Below are 23,861 nucleotides of genomic sequence, written 5' to 3'. Positions count from 1 at the left end.
TCCAGCAATATTCGACTTTCCCGCCATATCCGAAACCAAATCTATAACAAACTTCTGACCAAATTAATACATATCCAACCTGAAACTCTTCCCACGAAAAACACACACACACACACACACACACACACACACACACGCAATCACATTTCCCATTAACCTAAAGAAACAGTTCCCGCCAAATGACCACGTAAGAAATCATCTGCAAGACTTCTCGAACTGGAGAGGGTAGATTATGGCCTTTATTAACTCCAACAAAACGTCTCCCATGAACTAAACACTACAAAACGTTTCCATTGAACTGAGTAAAAACACAACAAAACGTCTCCCATGAATTGAATAAACACTATAAGACATCTCCCATGAATTGAATAAACACAACAAAGCGTTTCCGATGAATTGAATAAACACTATAAGACGTCTCTCATGAATTCAATAAGCACAACAAAGCGTCTCCCATGATCTGAATAAACACTACAAAGCGTCTCCCATGAACTGAATAAACAAAGCTTCTCCCATGAACTGAATACACACTACAAAGCGTCTCCTACGAACTGAATTAACACAGGGCGTCTCCCATGAGCTGAATAAAATTAACTGGATGACACAAATCAAGAAATCATACAGGACGTCTTCGTACTGGTGGGGTTAATACGAGATACCTTTCCCGCCAGACCTCTCTTACCTTCTCGTCTCGGATATCGTCGGCGGCGGTGGAACAGGGCTTCTCCATGGCCACCAAGCACAGGATCTGCAACAGGTGGTTCTGCATCACGTCGCGAATAATCCCGAAGTCGTCGAAGTAACCGCCCCGCCCCTGCGTTCCGAAAGGCTCCTTGAACGAAATGAACACCGAGGATATGTTGTCCCTGTTCCATGTTGGGCCGAAGATGCGGTTGCCGAATCTGCGGAAGAGAGGGTAGGGGGGAGGGTTACAACTGTATGTGCAGAATATGGAAGAACCGAACCTGTAAGAGAGAGAGAGAGAGAGAGAGAGAGAGAGAGAGAGAGAGAGAGAGAGAGAGAGAGAGACTGATTTCATCCAACTGCGGAAAAAAGACCCTCCCTGTATAAGGAGCATCTTACACTGAAATCGATGCCATTCCCCTCTTAACCCTTTCAATATAAGGGAACTCTAAGTGGTAGAAAGAATCGCAGGCAGAAGAAATGACAAGGATTTAGGATTTCTTGTACCCTTCTCAAAGTACTGATACGTCTTGCATTTTACACCTTAATCAGAGTATTGGTACACACTTCATGTAAGGACTGCGCCGCCGCTATCACATGCCTTAACAAATACACTCCTTCGTAACTCCCAAACAAGATTATTTTTTTAAGCATCTTGCCCTAATCACCATAAACTTTATACCAAAAAAAATCTCCTAATGTACCAAAAAGATAACGCTAACATGCTAAAAACTCATTCGACAAAAATCTCCAATTTCTCCATATTTTTTTCTTCATTTCTTAGACTCCTCAAGCTCTTAAATGCCAAAACCGATTACTTTTTTTTTTTTTTTTTTTCCAACGGATTTCATTCTCCAGTGGGTCGGAAGCATGGTACATGTTGCCGAAAAGGGTCAAAGGCAGCAGGCCGAGAATAGGTCAACTTTAACAGTTTTGCCTTGATTTAGACAAAGCTTGGTGGAAGAGTAAAGGGTATGCAAAAGGTGAACTATTTCAATTTTGAGAATAATCGATCAAAATCCAGAAATAGGGTCAGACATACCGTATTACCGGTACACTATTCACTTTTGAGAACAATCGGAAAAGGGTTACGGTCAACTTACTTTCGATCCAATTTGAACCAAACTTAGAGAAGATATTAAAAGGTCAGGAAAGGATGAAGAATGCCAAGTTTGAAAACAATCGGTAGGTCAAGGTCACAGAGCCAGGTCAAGAGTTCGGTCATATCCAGAAGATTTTATTTAGCTCAAGAAAGAGACTTTTCGAACTGGAGCAGGTTAGTCAGGGCCTTAGTTAATCACTTCACTACTACGATAAGTTAAAAACTTACACAAACCTTTGTACCTTCCTTACATAAAGGCTTCTAAGTCAGTAAAACAGGCATGAAAAAAAAATATATATATATATATATATATATATATGTGAAGATGTATAGGGATAGCAGCGCGCAAGTCATTAACGGAAGAAGGACGAGGCCAAAAATAAATAAATAAATAAATAAAACGATGTAATCCCGTCCCTACATTACCGATATTCCTTTTTCTTTTTTTTACTCCAGTATGTGTCATTATGGTATAATATAAAGTGCACCCCAAAGGGTTATGAAAATGGTTGAAAATATTATAACTATTAACAAACCAAAACCATGCAGTAAACAAAAGTACGCCATAAAAAAACGTAAAGATGAAATTACATGTCCTTTTACTGCCTAGTCCGTGTGTCGATAGTTTGGGGAGCAATACCATCCCTACATCTTCATAATTTTTTTAATAGACCTACTTGTACTTTTATACATTACCTGTACCTTTACGAATAGTCTATATCTAGGTGTGGAAATAGTTTGCATGAACAACATACAAAATATTAATGTATACCAAAACACGAACGTACCGGCATGTTACTTATTTATTTATTTATTTTTTTTTGGGGGGTGACCAACGTAGTTGCATAAGCAACAGGTACGATATTAATATTCGCCACGTCATCATGTAAATATAAACACGAAATAGTCACGGTGTTGGGATTTGCCTGTTGTGTAACAGGGAAGGGGAGGGAAGGATGGTTATGGTGAGGAGGTGGAGACGGAGGGAAGAACGGGTAGGGAATGGTGGGGAGACGAAGGGAAGGAAGGATAATTGGAGGAGTGGATATGCGAAGAGGGAAACAAAGAAGGGGGGGGGGAGGAACATGCAGAGAGAGAGAGAGAGAGAATGGGGTGTATTCACCAGACATAGGTATGAAAAATGTGTGTGTGTGTGTGTGTGTGTGTGTGTGTGTGTGTGTGTGTGTGTGTGTGTGTGTGTTTACCTAGGACTATTAAGGGTGGTGGATAATGTAAAACAGGGTATCCTGAGGGAACGATAAAGCCCTCAGCCAACACCCACCTCCAGCCAGCAATCCCTTGAGGTGCAGGTGTGTGTGTTGAGCGTGACACTGAAATTCTCGTCTTCACAAAGGCTTATCATGACTGGATTTTATTTTGTCACCATTTTTTAAAAATTCTTTTCTTCATTATGTCTTTTCAAACAATATATATCTAGCTGGATAGGAGCTGCCGAGCACGGACTAACATCCCACTGCATTAGCATTTTTTCTAATCAAACTTACATGGTCTCTCTCTCTCTCTCTCTCTCTCTCTCTCCATCTCTCAGCTAATAATTCTTCCATTTTAAACCAGTCAAGGGAATATGATAATTTTATTTGACCCACCACTGTCGACGAATAAAATCGACCTTCTGGCTTACTGATTCTAGATTCAATGTCACTGATCAAGCCAGGCACCCAATATAACTAAACCACACACACACACACACACACACACACACACACACACACACGCACACTTTGCCCTTCCTCAAAATCTCCCTCCCTTTCTCCTCTCCCTTTTTAGCTACTCTTCTCGCATCGACAATCTCACTCCACTCTCACCTTCTTCCTCCGCTTCCCTCTCCCTCTTCCACTCCCCCTCCCACATTTCTACCCCCCTTCCCCCTTGTGTGAAGTAACTGTGAAGGGTGACAAAGATTGAGCAATGGTGTACTCTCTCTCTCTCTCTCTGCCCAGTCACGGCAACATAGGGCAAACCCACAATACAAGCAGGTCGTGTGTGTGTGTGTGTGTGTGTGTGTGTGTGTGTGTGTGTGTGTGTGACAGGGAGAGAGAGAGAGAGAGAGAAAGAGAGAGAGAGAAATAAACATCCCAATGCCAAGAATAAAAAAAAATAAAAAATAAGCAGACTGATCAATGAATTACAAAACGACATATTGCACAGAAAACCAGAGTCGAAAAGTGGATGATTGAAGGTCCATCGCTAACTTATTGTGTGAAAGTGTCAGCTTTGAGTTTACTTCAGGAGATACCGCACAAGTGTTTCTCCTCCTCCTCCTCCTACTACTTCTTGTATGTATTCTCTTCGTGCTAATCGATGCAACTCTGCTAACCCTTCAGTCCGTTCATCTGCTTCGCCCTCCAAAACAACAAATCTCGCTAATGCTGAATAAAGTCGTCTGGAGGTAAAAGCATAAAATGTCACCGGAATGAAGGGATCAGTTTCGCACTATAAAACAAAAAAAATCTAGCTTTTATTTTATTTTTTTTTGCTCTGAGGTAACACGAGTTTATATATCTTCTGGTACTGTACTGCGAGATCTGGAAAATACAGAATTGGGATGTAACAATCTCAGCGATCAGCACTTTATTTTGGAAGCACGCGGGGAACTGGATTGCTCCTAGGGTTTGCGTTCTCTTGTTTCCTGAGCTTACTGAGATAAAATAATAATGTTACAACTTTTAGACCTTTCAGTTCCATGTGAACTTGGTGACCCGGGTTAGGGTTTTAGTTAGTCTTCATAAGCCTGGTTCGAATCAGGAGTAATATTTTTCACGGTAATGCTATTAACAGTGTATAGGTCGGTCTCGCTTAAGTGTTCTGGAATACTGTAGCTTAGACTCCGACCTAACGCCACAGGGGGTAATATAGTTGCAACTTTTACTGTTATAGTACTCTTAGTTCGTCAGGTGATCTTATCTAACAACCACCACTACAGCCGCGGCGGGGCCCAATATTTTTGCCTGTGTGTACTGTAAATGTGAACACCGTCACTACACAAGCGACAGGTGACTTTACTCCGAGTCTGTGATGTTGAACAGGTTCTATGGTAAATTCTGCACTCATTTATGCATGAATGGATATCTGTGCGACTTTCCTTAGCCTTGTATAACGGTCACGCCTTTGGTTTTATTCAGGATACTGTCGGTTAACTTTAATCAGCCCTGAAAAGTACTCCGTTGTGATGAGCCTGACAAATATCTTCGTTAACCCCGTAAATACGATGACGCTTCTGTTTTACTCTGGTTATGATACTGGTACCGTAACTCTAACAGCTTTTCTACAGAAGAGACCCTTCCCGATAAAAAGGGAGTAGAGTGACTGTTCCCTTACTTATACCTGTTTTTATTTAGGTTACGAAAGCGCCTTCGCACTGAAAAAAGCTAATAAAAAAGGGGGGAATAGGTATTATGAGAAAATGAAAAAGCCTCTAAGAGCAACCCTTGGTGGTGAAAACGTTAAATACTGGAGGAAAAGGGGTTGTTGTGTTACGGTACTATGAAAAAGACCATCAGGAAAAAACCTTCGTGGTGAACAGATCACAAAAATGGAAGAAAATGGGGGCTTGAGTTACGGTATCACGAGAGAAAAATAAATGGGCTCCACCACCAGCAACAGCACAAGACAATGGCGGTTGTGGTTTGCCGGAAGGTGTGTATAGGCAACCAGTCGTGACGTGAATGCCTACCTCCATCCCCCCCAACCTTTCCAAACACATAACTACTTCTTTACATACACGCACCCTCTCTCTCTCTCTCTCTCTCTCTCTCTCACACACACACACACACACACACACACACACACACAAAGCTTTAATCTTTTATGAGAGAGAGAGAGAGAGAGAGAGAGACAGAGAAACCAGTGATCATTCCAGCAAACCTTCCACATCTTTTGGACTGTGTAACACCCCAAAGGACTGAAATGACAGAGGATATGTAAAAGAAGTGATGATACTACCACAATTATGTATGTATATGCGTATGTACTGTATATGTGTTTAGATTTTATTCATGAACATTTCCTTAAAAAAAAGGCAACAATATCAATTTTTATGGTCAAAGCTAATCCATACACGATATCTTACGAGTAGTCTAATCATTTACTGGTATTTATGCACTCACCAAGACGGAACAAGGCTGGCTGATGCTTTCATCAGTCATGCTGAAGAACTTAATATTCCTAAAGCTAAACCGATTATGAATATATTGCCTAGCTTACTATGCCAATTTTGCAGCACAACCCTAAATGCCTTACGCTATAATTACTGGCATTAAAACTCACTAAGGAGCCTGTGGCACGGTAATTAGTGTCATTAATCCGTTCAATAAGGTGAAGTCGATTATAATTATTTGTTACCTTCAGACCGTTTTACACAGCTGGGGACTTTCCGAACCAGTTGGGTCAAAGAAAACTTTCAATAACCCATTCACTATTCAGGGGCTCTTCTCCATATACCCTAACTACGATACATATCTATGGCCAGACGCCTTAATCCCGCAAGGAGTGGCCACAAACAAATCGCCTCCATGTCACCCTGTCCTCTGCCATCAAGCTGCCCTTCGTCAAACTCACACCCCGTTCCACATCTTTCCACCCCATCCCTCCGTCTCATCCTCACCAACACAGTACAGTACATTGCTCTAGTTAGTCACATTCTCCATCCTCTCCACATGGCTCTTCCCGCCCCAATAGTCTTGTGAATGTTGCTAGAATAACGCGAGGGATAGCTCAAGACAATGCCTGACACTGACATAGCTTTCTGTTATAATCTGTATGACAGAGAGAGAGAGAGACTTACAGTACTATGGGCACGCTGGCATCAACCACTTGACTGCGATGATGTCCTTTTTGTAGTTTATTCTTGCTGCTAACAGACGACCTCTTGTGCTTTAAATAATATAATGCTCATACTGTTGTCCGATGATACTAGAATGCTAATCCACTTCTCTACTATGGGCCATATTCTCCTTGACTGTTGAGATTTGGCAACACCTTTCCCTCTGCGATTTATTTGACTCGGCATCATAATGTCGATACTAAAAAAAAAGACAAATAACATACTGGCACACATTACAGTACGTTATAATAAATGTGCTACATAAATCGCCATGGAAGTGATATAATAAAAATAAGAGGGGGGGGGGCTCTAAATCGCAAGTGAAATTCAAATAAAGAGTCGAGCCTGGCGCCCTGGGAACCTGAGGCAGTATTGATAAAAGATTCTTACCAATGTACAGGATGAACTAAACGCTAAAAATCATTTCACAAGCAAATTGGAGTGAATACAAAGCCATAAAGTACGGAAAACAGAGTGATCTTTCTTAAGTCGCCATAACAGCTAGCTAGCAAGAAGCATCGCTGTTTTCCGTATACTGTGGCTTTAATATTCTAATTTCATTGTGAAGTGTTTTTTTTTTTTTTTAGTTGTATTACTGAACACAAACAGCAATCTTATACACAACTTTACGGTTGGGATAGTTTATGAATACGTCCCCTGTGTCGTCTAGTATGTTGACGGATACCGGTATCCGGTGTTGGGAAGGAGTGATTATGTGCCCAACATTGTATCGTGTTCTAGCTGACATGGAACACTTCACAGCACTTCATTGCGTATTTAGCGTGCATGTTACTCCTTTCAAACCTCTTATAGTTATACAAGATTAATGCCAACACAGTCCGCATCAGTAACAAAGTACCGTGGATACCGAGGTGTGATTCGCAAAATAAATAACTGATGGAGAGGAGTTTTGAAATTTCAAAAACGAAGAAGAATGCTGTCCTGTGAAAACACAAACCATTGATGTGATCCGCTATAACATTAACCCTTTCATTACGACGACGACTTTTATTTTAATCAGGCTACAACTACACGATTATACAGGGTCAATCAAGTCTGGAAACGGGGGAAAGGACAAATCACAAGATATTCGTAAAAGAGATGTCCATCCCTGATTTCAGATTCCTGACTAATCCTGTATTTAACTTGGGGTTTCTTGGAGCAAATAGGGTGTCTACATTTAACCCCTTCAGTTCGAAAAGATCCCTAAACTAAACAGGCCTATATACAGTATGCCGTGTATATATATATATATATAGGCCTATATATATACCGTATATATATATATATATATATATATATATATATATATATATATATATATACGGTACCGGTATATATATATATATATATATATATATATATATATATATATATATATGAGACAGAGAGAGAGAGCCACCAGAAGCTGTGAACCACCCAACAAAAAAGGAATGTGGAGTAAGGAGGGGAGGAGGGATTGAATCAAACGAGAACCTGGAACCAGTCACATTCTACCACAAATGCCATCATGGTCAGTCCTCTCCCTCCCCTGCATCATGATTAAACGCTGCAAAACTGGCCGTTCTCTCTCTCTCTCTCTCTCTCTCATGCTAAGGAAATACATTTTTTTCTCTTTCCTTCCCCCTCCTCTCCTCTCGTGGTGCCACTACCACAAAATTCAATAATATACGAGTATTTTACTTCTCTTACAACACATTTTACTTCTCACAACAAACACGATAGAGGTGGAAGGGTGGAGACAATAATGAAAGTCTGAAACAGCCACCCTGGATCCTGGAACTCCGCGTCCGGTATGACAACTATAGGTATAATAATACGGTATATTATGAATAAGGTTACGAATTTTATATATTTTCTTTCTATTTCTAGACGATTATATTCAACACAAGAGAGACGGTTCGAACGAGGAGTAAGTCTTCACTAACTCCTTCCTTTTTTTTTTTTTTAGCCTCTAAATTCGTTTGAAGTTGACATTTAAAAAAAAAAAAAAAAAAAAAAAAAAAAACTCACCAGAGTTGAGGGGATAAGGCACCGATACAACAATGAGCATTTAAAAAAAAAAATAAAAAAACTTGCACGGACACTTTCGCCTCAAAAACCATTACCTGTACTAAAAACTGTCACTTCACAGTTACAGACATCAATCTTCCCGTCACACTTTATAATTTTTTCCTTCACATATAACGCCTAAATTTCCTCTGATTACATGTGAAAGGACTCATTCTGGGTGGTAATTGTATGAGATCATGTGACACTGAGAATAGACGGGAAGGAATCCATCGCCATTATCCTCTTCTTCCTTTTTGTTTTGCTCCGTCATGGTAAGGCTTCCCCTTTCCGTGTTTCTAGCTGATGTGTTTCGTATATTTTCTCTCTGTACGTTTGTTTTTTCATATATTTTCGTATACCTACCAAACTGGATGTATGTGACTATCTGTATTCGGACAACTAATCTGGCTATGTATTTATTTCATATGTGAAGCTTTTTTTTTATGTTTATGCAACCATCTGGAAATCTAATTCTCTCTCTCTCTCTCTCTCTCCCTCTCTCAATAATGATAAAAAATGTGACACGTGACATATCTACACGAGTACTGCATTTTTAATTCTACCAAAAGCTCAAAGTAATACCATTTACTTAAAAAACAAATGTACATGCAATTGATGTTTTCGACTGCCAAGTACGGTAACTGGAGGTGGATTATCTGCAGGGAATTATGATCAAAACATAATCAGGCTCAACTTTATGCAAGGAAGGTGGAGAACTAAGTAGAAGCCTATCCCATCGTATGCAGGAGACTGTTGGTGAGACTTAGGGAAAACACACACACACACACACACACACACACACACACACACACACACACACACACAGTGGAAACAAAAATATCCTGTATAATTATACCGATCAGTCAGTCCGTCACACTTCCCAGGTTTAAAAGGAAATGAAACTGTTAACGATTAACTAAAATATTTAGCATTTCTACTTAAACAACAGCAATATAGTACCAAAAACAACAGGTAGGTCAGAATTTATGCTCCTGTCATTTTCTCCACCAATCAAGGATTACAGAACAACACAATGGGAAGTTCACCACGTTATTTTGTCGAAATGGTCTTAGAGCCCTGGATGAGATGATATGCTGTTGAAAATAAGTCCTAAGAACAGGGACACTGTGGTAACTATATCTCAGGACCAGTACAGAGAGTGACATGATGGAGGTACGATATGCCCTCCACTATACAGTACACACTTCTCTTTCACTGAACATGGTACATAAATAAAAGTCCTCAAGCAAACACCACTACAGCAATTAACATCAATTGATAACTCATGCATGTGAGGGGAAAAAAAAAAAAAAAGAGCCACGCCATGATGATGATGAAAATGCAGAACTTAAAGTGAACGGCTAAAAGCAGCCGCAGTTACCCCTGAAATCCGATGGGTCGTCTATCGTCTAGCATCTACAGGTGCGAAAATTGATCAATAAATCAACCATATAGATTCGTAGGCTACGTACAATACCCAACCGGAATTCATTTTTTTTACAACGACCATAGATACAATACCACACCCAAAATGCAGAGTGATGAACATGTAACATGAACAGCCTTATCAACCTATTTGTGCGTGAATGTGAGATAACGATGAAGCGTGATGGTCTGGACGTGAGAATGTTAGCTACGTAGTGGGAGGGTGGCCGGTAATACAGCAACCTCACCGTGACTCAACAAACCTCCGCCACCTCACAATGACACCTCAACAATATTAGTGGTGGATTAACGCTGACTTGCCTATCTCCGTGACCACCCGCTTCTTTGATGGCAACCAACACCAGCTGACACGAACTGAAAAAGAAACCGTATACAGTACCATGCTTCCACCGGCCAGCGATAGTCCCTTCACTCAGATGACACTGTTTCCTTCATGGTATCCCCAGACGAGTTTATCCTGCTTTGGAGAGATTTCAACGTTTTCGATGTAGCCTTCATTATCTCATCACAACTAAACATCCTACTTAAGTTTAATAAAATCGTCTGGAGCTAGCTTAGAAAAAAAAAAAAATGCGTCATCGGGTTGAAGGGGTTAAGAGCGGCACTAGGATACACAGTCGAAAAACCGTCCAACCATCTCTACTTCTGGATTTGAGGTGATGCTGACTTTCACCTCGACTGACGCCTTAATTCACCAATCATCATATACAAAGTTGTCCATATAGAACGCTCAACTTCACTCGGCGGACGATTTCGCGTGTGTCATGGGAACGACTCGGTCAGTGTTATCGGTATCTACTCTGCATCATTTATACCCTTCCTTCTCCCACTGCCACTACCACACCAACCGACTGGGCCGTCCCAGCAACACACAAGGTACCGGTAACTGCCACGTGAGTTTCTTGTGAAGCGCTGTTTACGGGCCAGCCTGTGTTTCATTCATACTACCAGCTACACACCTGGCATTATACTTTTCTCATATTAGATTCGATGTCAATACATTCCATGATCTTCCACAACTGCCCTTCCACTCCATCATGTATTGCAGCAACAGCTTCATACCATTCTTCCATTAGCTCTCGTTCCTTAACCTACCCGGTACTTCGGTTATAAACAATTCAATGTGTATCAAGAGGATCACCAATCCCAAATTCTTTGTTACCTCAAACCAAGGGCATAGCAATCCCTTCTCTCTCTCTCTCTCTCTCTCTCTTACACACACACACACACACATACAGACAGATAGATAGATACATACAGGTAAAGGATTAGATAGGGGTACACAGAGATTAACGTTGGTTTGCAAAATCCCATGGAATTCTCATACACATTACTATTTCGTATCCTTAATTCAGCAGTTTTTCGTTCTCTGTAACCGCCTTGTAGATCGGCATTATAACGCTGCGAACTCAGTTCCCTCTAAATGTTTCATAATGTTTCGCTATGGTTCATGTTTCCATGCAGTAGGCCAATGTTTGGTGCACTTTCCTGATTCAGTGATCTACCGGTATATTCACTGTACATACGGTAATTATTCTCTCTCTCTCTCTCTCTCTCTCCATTAGTCTTTTACGTCATCAGTTCGTTTTCTTTGTAGGCTATTTCGTCTGTTTTCAAGTTATAGTTATAAAATGGTAATTTCTAATTAGTACGCCCAATATGCTTATTCCTTTGTCAAATCTATATTTTATACGTGACTATTGGCTAATGTAAGTGGAAGGTGAGCGCCCCCACCCACCACTATAATAATAATAATAAAATAACAACAATTAGTAAAACAAAGATGTGTACGTACTGGAGAGAGAGAGAGAGAGAGAGAGAGAGAGAGAGAGAGAGAGGTATCATTCATCATCGGCTGTAGCTATCGATTTTGTGTACAGTAAGAGCAAAAGTGAAGGGGAGAAACAGACTTACGATGATAAGGAGAAAGGAAGACGGAAGAGAAACACAGGCCAATGAGAAGGAAGAAGAGAAACACAGGCCGAGGAGGAGGAGGAGGAGGAGGAAAACCAGCATGAGGTTTAAATATAATTGATAACGATATGATACAAACAATGTGAGAGAGAGAAAGAGAGAGAGAGTTCTGCTCCCATCTCCCAGCAGTCAAGTCGGGAACAAACTTTATCACCAGCTGTACATTCCTCTCTCTCTCTCTCCCCTGAAAACCTTGTAGATTATACTCTCCAACTGCGGTCTTTCACTGCATTCCTGGTGCTGGGAAGGGAGGCCTTCATGAGGTGACACCAGATATTACCTCGTGGTCCCTTCCCGCTTATACAAATATCCCTCGACTACCTCCCTCTCATTTGAAAGGAAGATGACGGACTGCATGAGGGTAACATCAGCCTGCCTTCCACAAAGTTCAGATGAGCCTGGGACTCCAAAATATTGTAACAACACTCCATCCCAAACCACCTTCACATAGTACATTCCTCAAAACTGCTGACTTTCATTCCACCCAGGGGCGTCTACACGGAAATGAAGGAATGACGATCGGAGGGCTCAACCCCCCCCCCTGGAATCAAATAAATGTACATGACAGGAGTTATTACGTGATAAGGCAAAAAGTCGTCCGATAAATTCCCATTTCGCTGCACACTTCACGTATCAACCGATCAGCTGTAATTACATAATGACATCAAGGAATTAGCCTACCTAGATAGGGCCGGTTATCACGAAACTTGAAATATTAGTAACTTTTTCCCTATGAGGTCTTCCCTATGAAGCAAATCGCCTGGCACAGAAATACCGTAATAAATATAAGGTCATCGTGCTGTAAGATCAATAAAACCGTCAGGGGTGGGGGGAACACAAACGAAATTGAAAGATGCCATCGTACTGAAAAAGCCAAGACGGGAGTACTGGCCTATCTGACCCCCCTGTTCCTGAGGATTGATGGACAGATGGATAAACTGACACACAAACAGCTACGACTTCACGCGTTTTTAAAGTTAGGACTTAATTCTGTTTATTCTTACTGTCTCCACATGCTTATATTTAAATTATGAGACATCTAGTACAAAAGTGGTTAATAAAGGCATTCTAACACCTTAAGTCGAAAATTCTCATAATATCGTCTGTTGGTAGCAAAACACACACACACACACACACACACACACACACACACACACACACACATTTTACATCATCTTTCCCAACACAACCTTCTGATCGTCAGTATGGGTTCCGCCATGGACGCTCCACCGGTGATCTCACCAACCTTTCAGACTCCTGGTCATCCTCCTTTCGGGACTTTGGCGAAAGTTTAGCCACTACACTGAACATCTCAAGAGCTCTCGATCGAGTCCATCATAAATCTTTAGTTTCCAAACTGCCCTCTTATGGTTTCTATCCATCCATCTGTGCCTTCTTCTCTAGCCTTTCTGGTCGTTCTATAGCTGCTGTTGTGGACGGCCACCGTTCTTCTCCTAGAGCTATCAATAGTGGTGTTCCTTTGGGCTCTGTCCTATCACCAACTCTCTTCCTTTTATTCATCAATGATCTAAGCTGTACATCTACCCCTATCCATTCATATGCTGATGACTCCACCCTTCACCTTTCTATTCGCTTTCCGCAGCGTCCATCTCAGCAGTTACTTGAGCAAACATAGGATGCGGCTATGGCACACCTAATGTCTGACTTGGCTCATACCTCTGACTGGAGTAAAAATAATCTAGTTGTTTTTAATGCATCAGAAACTCAGTTCTTACATCTATCAACATGACAAAATCTCCCACAGGAGTACCCTCTAATTTTTAACAATATTCAGCTTAATCCTGCATCATCTTTAAACATACTTGGGGTTTCACTCTCTCGGGATATATCTTGGGGGGTTTCATTCTCTCGGGATTTATCTTGGAAAGAACATATTTTCTCTCTTGTAAAATCTGCTTCCAAGAGATTAGGTGCGCTAAGCCAACTCCGTGCCTTCTTTACTCCTGGACAGTTGTTGACTTTATACACAGGTTTTATTCGCCCCTGTGTAGAGTACAAGTCTCATGCGTGGGGAGGCTCCCCACAAACAGCTCTTTTCAACAAGGTGGAGTCAAAGGCCTTTCGTATCATTAACTTTCCTCCTCTTACTGGCTCCCTTCAACCTCTGTCTCTTTGCCGCACACTCACATCTTTATCTCTTTTCTATCTCTACCTCATTGGTACCTCCTTTTCACCCAATCCATATAAGCCTATAGATTGAACAAACATGGAGACATGACACATACCTGTTTCAATCCAACATTCAGATAGAAAAATTCACTTGGTTCACTATCCACACGCACTGCAGCCTCAGCCTCCTCATACACAGCTACTCTTTACGGCATTCAGCAACTTCCCATTTACTCCAAATATTCTTAGTACCGTACTTACCACATTCCTTGTCTATCCACCCTGCCATATGCTTTCTCCAAATCCATGAAGGCCACATACAACCTTTTTCTCTTCTCTAGAAAGAATGAATACCGGTATCTGATCTACACAACCTCTTCCCTTCTTAAAACCTCCCTGCTCTTCTCCAACTAATTCTCTGCTATTTCCCTAACTTAGGCATATGTGAATGGGTAATATCCCAGGATACACTCATAGCTGAGCCGTTGACGTCGTCTTCGTCGTAGTTAGCGGATGTGGGCCCATTCTACAAGTACAAAACAAAGCAATATCTGCCCTCCCTCCCCTATTTTGTATCCTTTATATGCTATGACCCCCCTAAAAATAATGGTGGAAATTTTTATATAGCTGTATATATTCTCAAGGAACCAGACGACTTGACCTAAGAAGTTTCTCTGAAATTCACGAGCTCACTTTCCGCTATTTCTTATCGTTTTTATTTTTGGGAGAGGGGCTGACCCCCAAAACATCGCATTGGGGAAGCGTAACTATAACACGTACTAATACATCAAAGCCATATCTGCCCTCCTTTCAGTATTTATAATTTTTAATTTGGTGAGGGGGATGACCCCACTAAAAATTATGGTTGGAAAATTGTATATTGTGCAAGAACATCGGAATAACCAGATGAACCCCTGGGAGGCTTCATTCAAATCCGTTAAGTAGCTTAGGAGTTAAGGCACACACACACACACACACACACTCACTGGCTGAATCTCGCGCAACAATACAGGGCGAATTGCCGGAAATAATACCATCCTGCTTCGAAGGATTAACAACAAAGCAAATACTATGCACAGTACTACGGTACGGTATCGGTAAGTAAAATATATCGCCCAAGACAATGACCTACAGAAAGCCTCCCAAGCCCACAAGAATGCGGCCCTGAATCAATACGGTACAGTTAGGGACAAAAGTTCGCCTAATATTTCGACTCTTCTACCTCTCACTTTCCTCTGATGGCGAATATTCATGCAATGAGAAAGGTATACCTACTGCGTTTTTTTTTTTTTTTTTTTCCCCGCTCAAATACGGTGCTCTTCGTTACAGTGTGTCAGGGAATAAAAGTAACGTAAGAGAGGAGTGGAATATGATAATGCAGTGGGTAAACTGCCCCCGACTATTCGTAAAAACACAGTATGCTGCAGTGTACTGGGAGGACTGGAGGCAGTGGATGATTTATCCCCAGTCGTCAATAACTGCCGCACAGTAAAAATTCTGAAGATACAGTATCTTACACTATTTTACTGAGTTTAAGATGATCCGTTCTCGAAGAACAGAATCGCCTTAACGATAACTTACATAATTCCATACAAGTCTAATATTTTTTGTTAACTCTCCAATAGTCAGGACAACTCCAGTACTTGTCAAACTAACTCAGCTGAAAGTAGGTCACAGAAGCAAGCGTGTTAATAGTCGCCATTAACCCTCTCACGGTCGATATTAATCAACCAAGTCACAGGGCCCACGAGAATACAGCCCTCTATACCATCCATGAGGCCGCATGTACAAACTCTCCCATGATTAAGTCATGTACGAGTATACAGACTGATCGTATGAGCATATACATTTGTTGTCACTCTTGGCTACCAAGCACTCAGCAATCAAATCAGAATGGATATTAAAGGAAGACTATATATATATATATATATATATATATATATATATATATATATATATCTGAATGGATATTAAAGGAAGACTATATATATAAATATAGATAGATATATATATATATATATATATATATATCTGAATGGATATTAAAGGAAGACTATATATATATATATATATATATATATATATATAAAGGTTGAAGCCTCTGTGGTACAGTGGTGGAGTGTGCGTTTCGTACACGGGTAAACCAGGGTTCGCGCCCCGACAGGATAATAAACTTGGGAGTGTTCACCCGGCCACGTACTGCATTGGCGGACACAAGGGGTGCTGTGGTTGAACTAGTGTCGCTTACTGTAAAGTATGCTTGCACCCAGTCGGCTTGCGCAGGCCGATTACACTTGGTTCACAGACTACACACACATCCACAGCCACTCCAACACTACAGTTACACTTACAAGCACTTCTCACCCTACATACAATCTCTACCAGACAGCCAAAGCCACTTGGTAGAGATGTATTGGCTGTATCGTCCCGACTTCGGTCGGGATAGGCCGGTCCTGCAGTGGATACTGAAACGGATGATGATGATATCAAGGTTATGACAAAAATTATTTTCTCTAATTTTAAAAACCCTGCTATGCTGGGAGAACTTTAATGTATAAAATCACAAATATGATGTCTGTTTTGCATTTGCCTTAAAAAGGTCTCCACAGAAACATTTTCCATTGGGCTAAATTTCCGCATTTTTTACAGTTTGTGCTGTTCAGTCAAGATCGATGTATTTCTACTATATTTGTGTTTGCAGGGTAGGCTACCTAGTGTTTATTGAGACGGCAATACCATGGCATACTTCAGATCTAGTGATTCTGTCATGAAAAACGCGCAGAAATGGGATGCAAACCTACCAAAGTCAAATTATACGAAGCGGAGTAATCTACCCAGGAGAGGAAGTTTGACTATATCGTAATGCCTTCAAAATGTGATATATTGGGAAGGTACCTTGTGTTATTAGAAGATAAACTGATGAAAAGCAGGATTCGGAAAATACTGTATATGGAGAACTATTCCAGTTATGGCAAAAGTTTATTTTCCTACACTGAGTCAACAAGTGATTAAAGCACTGCTGAACAAACTAATCAGCGAATATGAAAGCCACCAAAGATGACCAAGAGAAGTTTCAAAACGAGTTGAAAAATCTTTTTGACATAACCAAAGCTGATGGGGAGTGTCTTTGACGGGAAGATAGGGAACTGCATCATAAACAAGTTACATCTGGTGGAAAAGTCGATACACGACACAAACTTGCAGCATTATCCACAATCTATCCAAAAAAAGGAAGCGAAAACCCTGTGAAAGAAGTGATACTCCAATAACATAGCAAGTTGGTACATCATACGAGATTGAAACTGAAGATACTACCTCAAGTGTCTCCATAAGTGATACAGAGAACAGTAACAATAAAGAGGGCCCCAAGTCCTTCGTTGTCATCTAACAAAGCATCTAGTGTGAGCTCAACTCTCGGTAATGAAGGCATCCCTGTTTCCACACCTACACAATCTGATGTATGGTGTGGCGTTCTCAGGGCCGGAGAAAACCAAAAGGAAAAAATCAAATCGCTACTACAAGAAGAGAAAAACTGTTGTTTGCATTTTGATGGGGAAAAAATAAAATTATTCAACAGACAGTACTAGGTAGTCTGCCTTCAAAGTAAAACTAGGAAGATCAGTTTGGGAATCATAAAATTAATGTAGTAGTGGATCAGCTCAGGATATATTCAATGGCCTTTAAAAGTTCTAGATACACATGATGCCTGGTCAAGTATTAAAATGATCATTTGTGATACAACAGCTATAAACACAGGACATATGAATGGTGTAATGGTTAGGATACAGAAGGAAATGTCTCAAAAGGGTTTGGACAAACCACAATATATTGGATATCAGCATCATATGCTGGACAGGATCATGAAGCATGTTATGGACTTCTTTGTGACAAAGGTTTCACTAAGCCAAATCCGAGTTACAAGTTTGATGAGGAACTGACTGAAATGTAAGCGGAACTACAAAGTTCTTTTGAAGCAGGTAAGAAAATGGAAATGGGTCAAAATCCGGGATGGAGAGATGACTTCAATTTCCTGTATGAATTGTGTAAAGCATTCCAACTCTACAGGGAACAAGGGGCATTTCCAGAAATCAAATGGAGGAAACTACCATCATTACATAGCACGCACTGGAATTCAGGGACAATTTACACCCTAATCGCGTATTTTCTGCTTCCAACCTGGAGAGGCACATTGGAGATACCAACACGCTTAGCCCTGATTGCCTATGGATGGCAAGGGGCGTGGCTTTCTGATCAGAAATTCAGAGGGATGTCCTATGAAAACCTACTGACCAGCGATAAAAAAGTCAAGTGCCCTACCGCACTGAAGTGCCTTGAAACCCACTGGGGCAAGGATAGACCTCCGAACATACCAAGGACCAACATCATTCCTGAAAGGGCAGTAAAATGGATAGAGAAGTTGAGTGGAAAGTGCAAGGACATACTCAGATGCGAAGTATGTGGCAACAAATTGTAATTATGTAGTGTGCATCCTACGTTTTACGATTTTTTTGTTTTTTGCAAAACAATTTGACTTGGTGTGGGGGGTCTTTTGATGGAATTAAGCGAAATGATTAATACACTTGTATTATGTACCAAAATGCTCATCGATTCCCGCTGCGGGCTAATTATTTTTTCTAGTCATAACCCTTATATATATATATATATATATATATATATATATATATACATATATATATATATATATATATATACATATATATATATATATATATATATATATATACATACATATATATATATATATATACATATATATATATATATATACATATATATATATATATATATATATATTATATACATATATATAATATATATATATATATATATATATTATATACATATATATATATATATATATATATATATATATATATATATATATATAGTACCGTTATATACCGTAAGTTATGCAACTATTTTGAAGACTCGCAAAAGTTGATAAAGATTTTTTTTATGTCACGATTTCCTTCCACCAATCCAGACAGAAAATTTCCGGAATATAATGGATTTGAATACTTATTCTCTTAATCTCTTCAACAGCGGTCTCAGTTAGGCTGTTCGACAGTTAGGGTCACGTTAGTTTTGGCTAAGGGCAATTCAGGTCACAATAATATAAGTTAGCACCATCACCCTGGGAAGAGAAAACTTGTCGCTTGGTGTAATGGCTTATAAATATCTACCGCGCTGCTGAAATTACCTCTAAGAAGCCTCCCGATTGATCTTCATACATTTATAGGGTATACCGGTATTCCTTTATCTCCCACCTAGCTCCCGGTTTGCCTTCCTTATTCTCCTGTTTTTATAAACCTTACACTTCGATCTTGGTCTTCCTCTTCTCACTCTCCTATTATCTTGATTTTTATGCGGTGTTCTCACTGCTACCGTTACCTTGGTTTTTGTCTTGATGTCATTCTCTCATCAGTTTCCATATTCTGCACTCTCTGCTACTCGATCGTCCTTTCCTCACTCTCCCATCAACTGCAAAACTACCATTCATACACTTTTTATTCACATTTCCTTCTTCATGCGTCTCACATGTCTAAACTACCTCGGTAAATTCTGCAGCCCTTTCTGTTCAGTCTTATATTCCTGCTAGAACATTTGTTCTCACTGACAAAGATTCCTAACCTCTTTTAGTTCAGTTGACGGTAAAGCATGGTCCGACTGGAGCGTTGCTTTGACAAGCAACCAAGGACGCACATTCCTACATAACTGAATTTCATCCACAACTTAGTACCAGTATTCAAGTTGTGGAGCAGCAGTTCCGTCAAGTGAAAACAAACCGACTGTACCACCACATGAATTAATCGTCTATCCATCCATTATCCAATCCTATGTCGCGCCATGAGAAGCGTAGGAACCCGGGGCTAGGCAAGTTGTTCTTTGACATTTGAGTGACCAGCCTCACTTATCCCTGAGTGCCATCACGTGAGCAATAAACCCATCCCACCCCTTGGATATAAACCTACAGGCTCAATACGATTGGAGTACCTTAATTACCCACTAACCACCAGGGGCCATAATTTGGTTATATGGTTACTATCCAGCGTAGTAAATGGTTTCCTGGTGTACAGGAAACAATCTTCATTAACAGGTAGGCAATCTTTAAAATGTTACTCATCCACTACACGATTTCATCCAGCTTAGGAGCGGTAAGTCACGCTGAAAGAATCGGCTATGCCTAGTTATCCTGAACATTACTGTCCACCTGAAGGTCACAAAACATCAATCGAGTTTTCCCTAAACTATCAGGCAAGAAAAATAACATGTGAACATAATGTACCGTACGGTACATGTCTGGTAGTCTATTAATTTATGGAGGCCTCGACCAGTCGTTTACTATTCTGAATATAGTTAGTAAACAATATCAGCCACAGTATGGTACATTTGGCGCAAGTTTTAGGATAAGTCCTTTAACGTTTCTCTCTCTCTCTCCACGAGACAATCATTAATTGCTCTCCCGTATCTAGTCCACTGCTTCGGCAAGTCATGTTACGGTACCTCAGCTGTTTCCACAAGATTATATTCAAGCATCACCTTCCACCATGCGAAGCTCTTCATATCACACAGCGAAAACACGCAAGTACTGTACACAGTTACACATCAAATGCCAGTGCTACGTAGGCTACAGCATCCATTCACTGACACGAAATAGCATGGATGTGTATAGACATCATATATACACACACATTACAGTAATTGAATATATATATACAGAGAGGTCTAGAAGAAATACACATGTACAAAAATCAATACTGGCATACACGTCCAGTAACCACACCCACGAGAACTAGGTACACAGAACATACACAAGTAACCGCACACACACACACACACACACTAACGCAAAGATTTCCCTGATAATGAACTGGCATACGATATGTCATAGTGAGTTGTACCTACTGGAAACAGGGAAAAGAAAAAAAATAATAATAATCTTTTGAGGGCGTACTTGTCAAACCAGGAAGGCAAGGGTTATATCTCATACTCACATAAACAATTATTCAGGGAGACCGAGAGTAAAAATATGGCATAAAATGTGGCAACCCCATTCGGGATTAAGGCGTGTCTAGATAGATTTCTCGAAAAATCTGAAATGAAACACCGAAAATACAACCAACGAAAGAATCCTGAACCGTTACCTAAGTATATAAATCACAAAATAAATAAACCACAAATACATTACCTCAATGACATGAGGTTCTGCACCATTTCCTTGCCCAGATAGTGGTCGATGCGGTAGATTTCCTCCTCTTTGAACAGCCCGGCCAAATGGTTCGATAACTTGGCTGACGAATCCGAATCCTTCCCGAAAGGCTTCTCAATAATAACTCTGGTCCAACTATCAGTTGCCATACAGCAGCTCTTTAGATTCTCAGTGACAACTTCGAAAACCGACGGTGGGAGAGCCAGATAGAAAATTCGGTTGGCGCGAACCGTTCCAGCTTTGGTCATGGCCTGGTTCAAAAGCTCGAAATCACGTCTAGTGTCATACGAACCCTTGACGTAGTGATTCAGCTTCCAGAACTGTTCGTAGCGTTCCTTTTCCCCTTCCTTCACCTTCATGAACGGTTCACATTTTGCTCTAACTTGCTCGACCCTCAAATCAGAGCGCGCGTAACCAAAGAATATGGTGTTTTCCGGAACCAGTCGATCACGGTACAGCCACCAGACCGTCGGGTAAATCTTCTTTTTGGCCAGATCACCGGAAGCGCCGAAGATAACGAAGATATGAGGCACTTTGGCTTCGAAGTTTGTCTCCCCCGGGGTCTTGCATGACTTCAGGCTCTGCCGCAGGATAGACAGCATTTCCTCGGCCGCAGCAGAATCAGATTTGACAAGTGAACGTGACATTGCGCCGTTTAAACACCCCGTGCTGACGTTGCCCTGGACGGTGATAAGGCTTCCCTGATTCTCCGACACAACACCACACACAAGGCACGTGTTACCCAGCTTGCCGGGATAATGCGGGCTATCACCCTCCTTCCAGACTCAGTGAACGCTACTGCTACGCGTCGCTACGTTTTCCAGTGCTTGTCATTCTGTCTGGGTCCCATGTCAGCTGATCCGCGACGTTGGCACTTATATTATCTCATTGTATGTGCAGTCATCGAGTTTGAAAATATTTGGACTCTTCTCGGCTCATCTTTAAAACTGAACTAGTAGCAAAGTATTTTATCATCTGAATGTTAAAACTATAAAGTTGTATGCCACGATGAAAATTTTTTTGCAACGAAGTATGGCATTTTCCAAACTAACCCGACACTAAATCTCACGGACTCCAAATACTAATTCTCACGACCTTCGCACAGATCCATGAGTACGGCTTAGGGATTCTTTAATTTTTATTGGAGTGAAGCCTATTGCTTTCCATGTCTCCTTGCAGTCCATTCTGTTAGGTCATAGGGTTGGTGTATTGATAACGCGTAGAATTTCTCGTACGTCTGGCAGCCAACATTGGAAATCCCACTCTTGGTTACCTAGCAGATATTTTATCTTATCCTGTTGTCTGGCAGTATAGATAATCATGACAGTCGAACCAATGCACAGAGAGTTTAATTGACAGGCCATCCGATTATATGTATATATTTTTTCTTGCCGCTCGCCGTTTCAGAACTTGGCCGGTACCAGTAATCAATCTTTCATTACCGTAAATCTTGCAAACTGACAACTAAGCGATATTACATAATTTACCCTACTGATCGGCAGCATTATCGGTTTACTACAATAAGTCTTCGTTGTATTATCCCGCTAATACCGCTATGGCTAGATTGCGATTCTACGGGTCCACATGCCATTTTTTTAAAGATAATAGTTGCGGGGCCCTAGCCACTGTACCATAATTTTTTCTTAATAACAGAGGAAGGAAAAACAAATAAAAAAAATAATCCATACACCAGATTACTGGCGACCTCCATTTATTGAAAAATCTAACAGTTGGACTTAAACAGCTGTACGTTGAAGTTTGGGGGGAAACAGCTGTAGGGAAGCGAGTTCCAGAGAGACGCCGTTCGAGGAAAGAATATTGATAGGCAGTTCTATAATATGGCTGGCTGTGTGACATTCCAGTCACGAGCGCTACAGATGCACAAGGAATGCTGAAGATAAGAGAAGGGAAAAGGAAGGCTGAGAGAAAATACGGGAAGAGGGAGGTAAAAGGGTAGAAGAGAAGGGGGGAAGCACACGGGAGAAAAATGAGGAATTGAGAAAAGATGAGGGAGGTAGAAAAGTCGGGGGAAATTTAAAAAAAATATATATACAGTATATATATATATAGATAGATAGATAGATAGATAAATAGATAGATAGATAGATAGATGAGAAAAGATGAGGGAGGTAGAAAAGTCTGGGGAAATTTAAAAAAAAAAAAAAAAAATCTTTAAGCCACCCTAACCATTATTTCCTCCAGTGACGACCGTCATCCACTCACATGATGTACTACGTTATGCTGCGTACTCAGAGCTCAACTTACTGCCCTCTGAGTACGAGTAACTGATATGGGTTCTTTTCAGGACCGGGTCTAGAGCATACAACAAAAGGAACAGGGCTGAAACACAGGCTAGCCAATCTTACACAATATTACTACAAAAGATACGATTGCAGGAC

General features: G+C 40.7%; 1 protein-coding gene across 1 annotated transcript in view; it reads right to left on the bottom strand.

The window, feature by feature from the left end:
- The window catches only part of Zw (glucose-6-phosphate 1-dehydrogenase Zw), a 61,420-nt gene extending 39,296 nt beyond the window's left edge, over window positions 1–22,124 (bottom strand). Inside the window, exons 1-2 of the mRNA XM_080274181.1 lie at window positions 21,442–22,124; window positions 683–902 (exon numbers count right to left, since the gene is read on the bottom strand). Coding sequence (XP_080130307.1) covers window positions 683–902; window positions 21,442–22,109 — 888 coding nt within the window. The 5' untranslated portion in view covers window positions 22,110–22,124. The remainder of the gene's footprint in view (window positions 1–682; window positions 903–21,441) is intronic.
- Window positions 22,125–23,861: the final 1,737 nt, after the last annotated feature.

Source organism: Coenobita brevimanus, chromosome 57 (assembly GCF_032717465.1).
Source record: "Coenobita brevimanus isolate Jiangsu-jjx chromosome 57, ASM3271746v2, whole genome shotgun sequence".
Lineage (NCBI taxonomy): Eukaryota > Metazoa > Arthropoda > Malacostraca > Decapoda > Coenobitidae > Coenobita > Coenobita brevimanus.
Note: the sequence above shows the minus strand (reverse complement) of the source record. Positions and strands in the feature narration are given on the sequence as shown.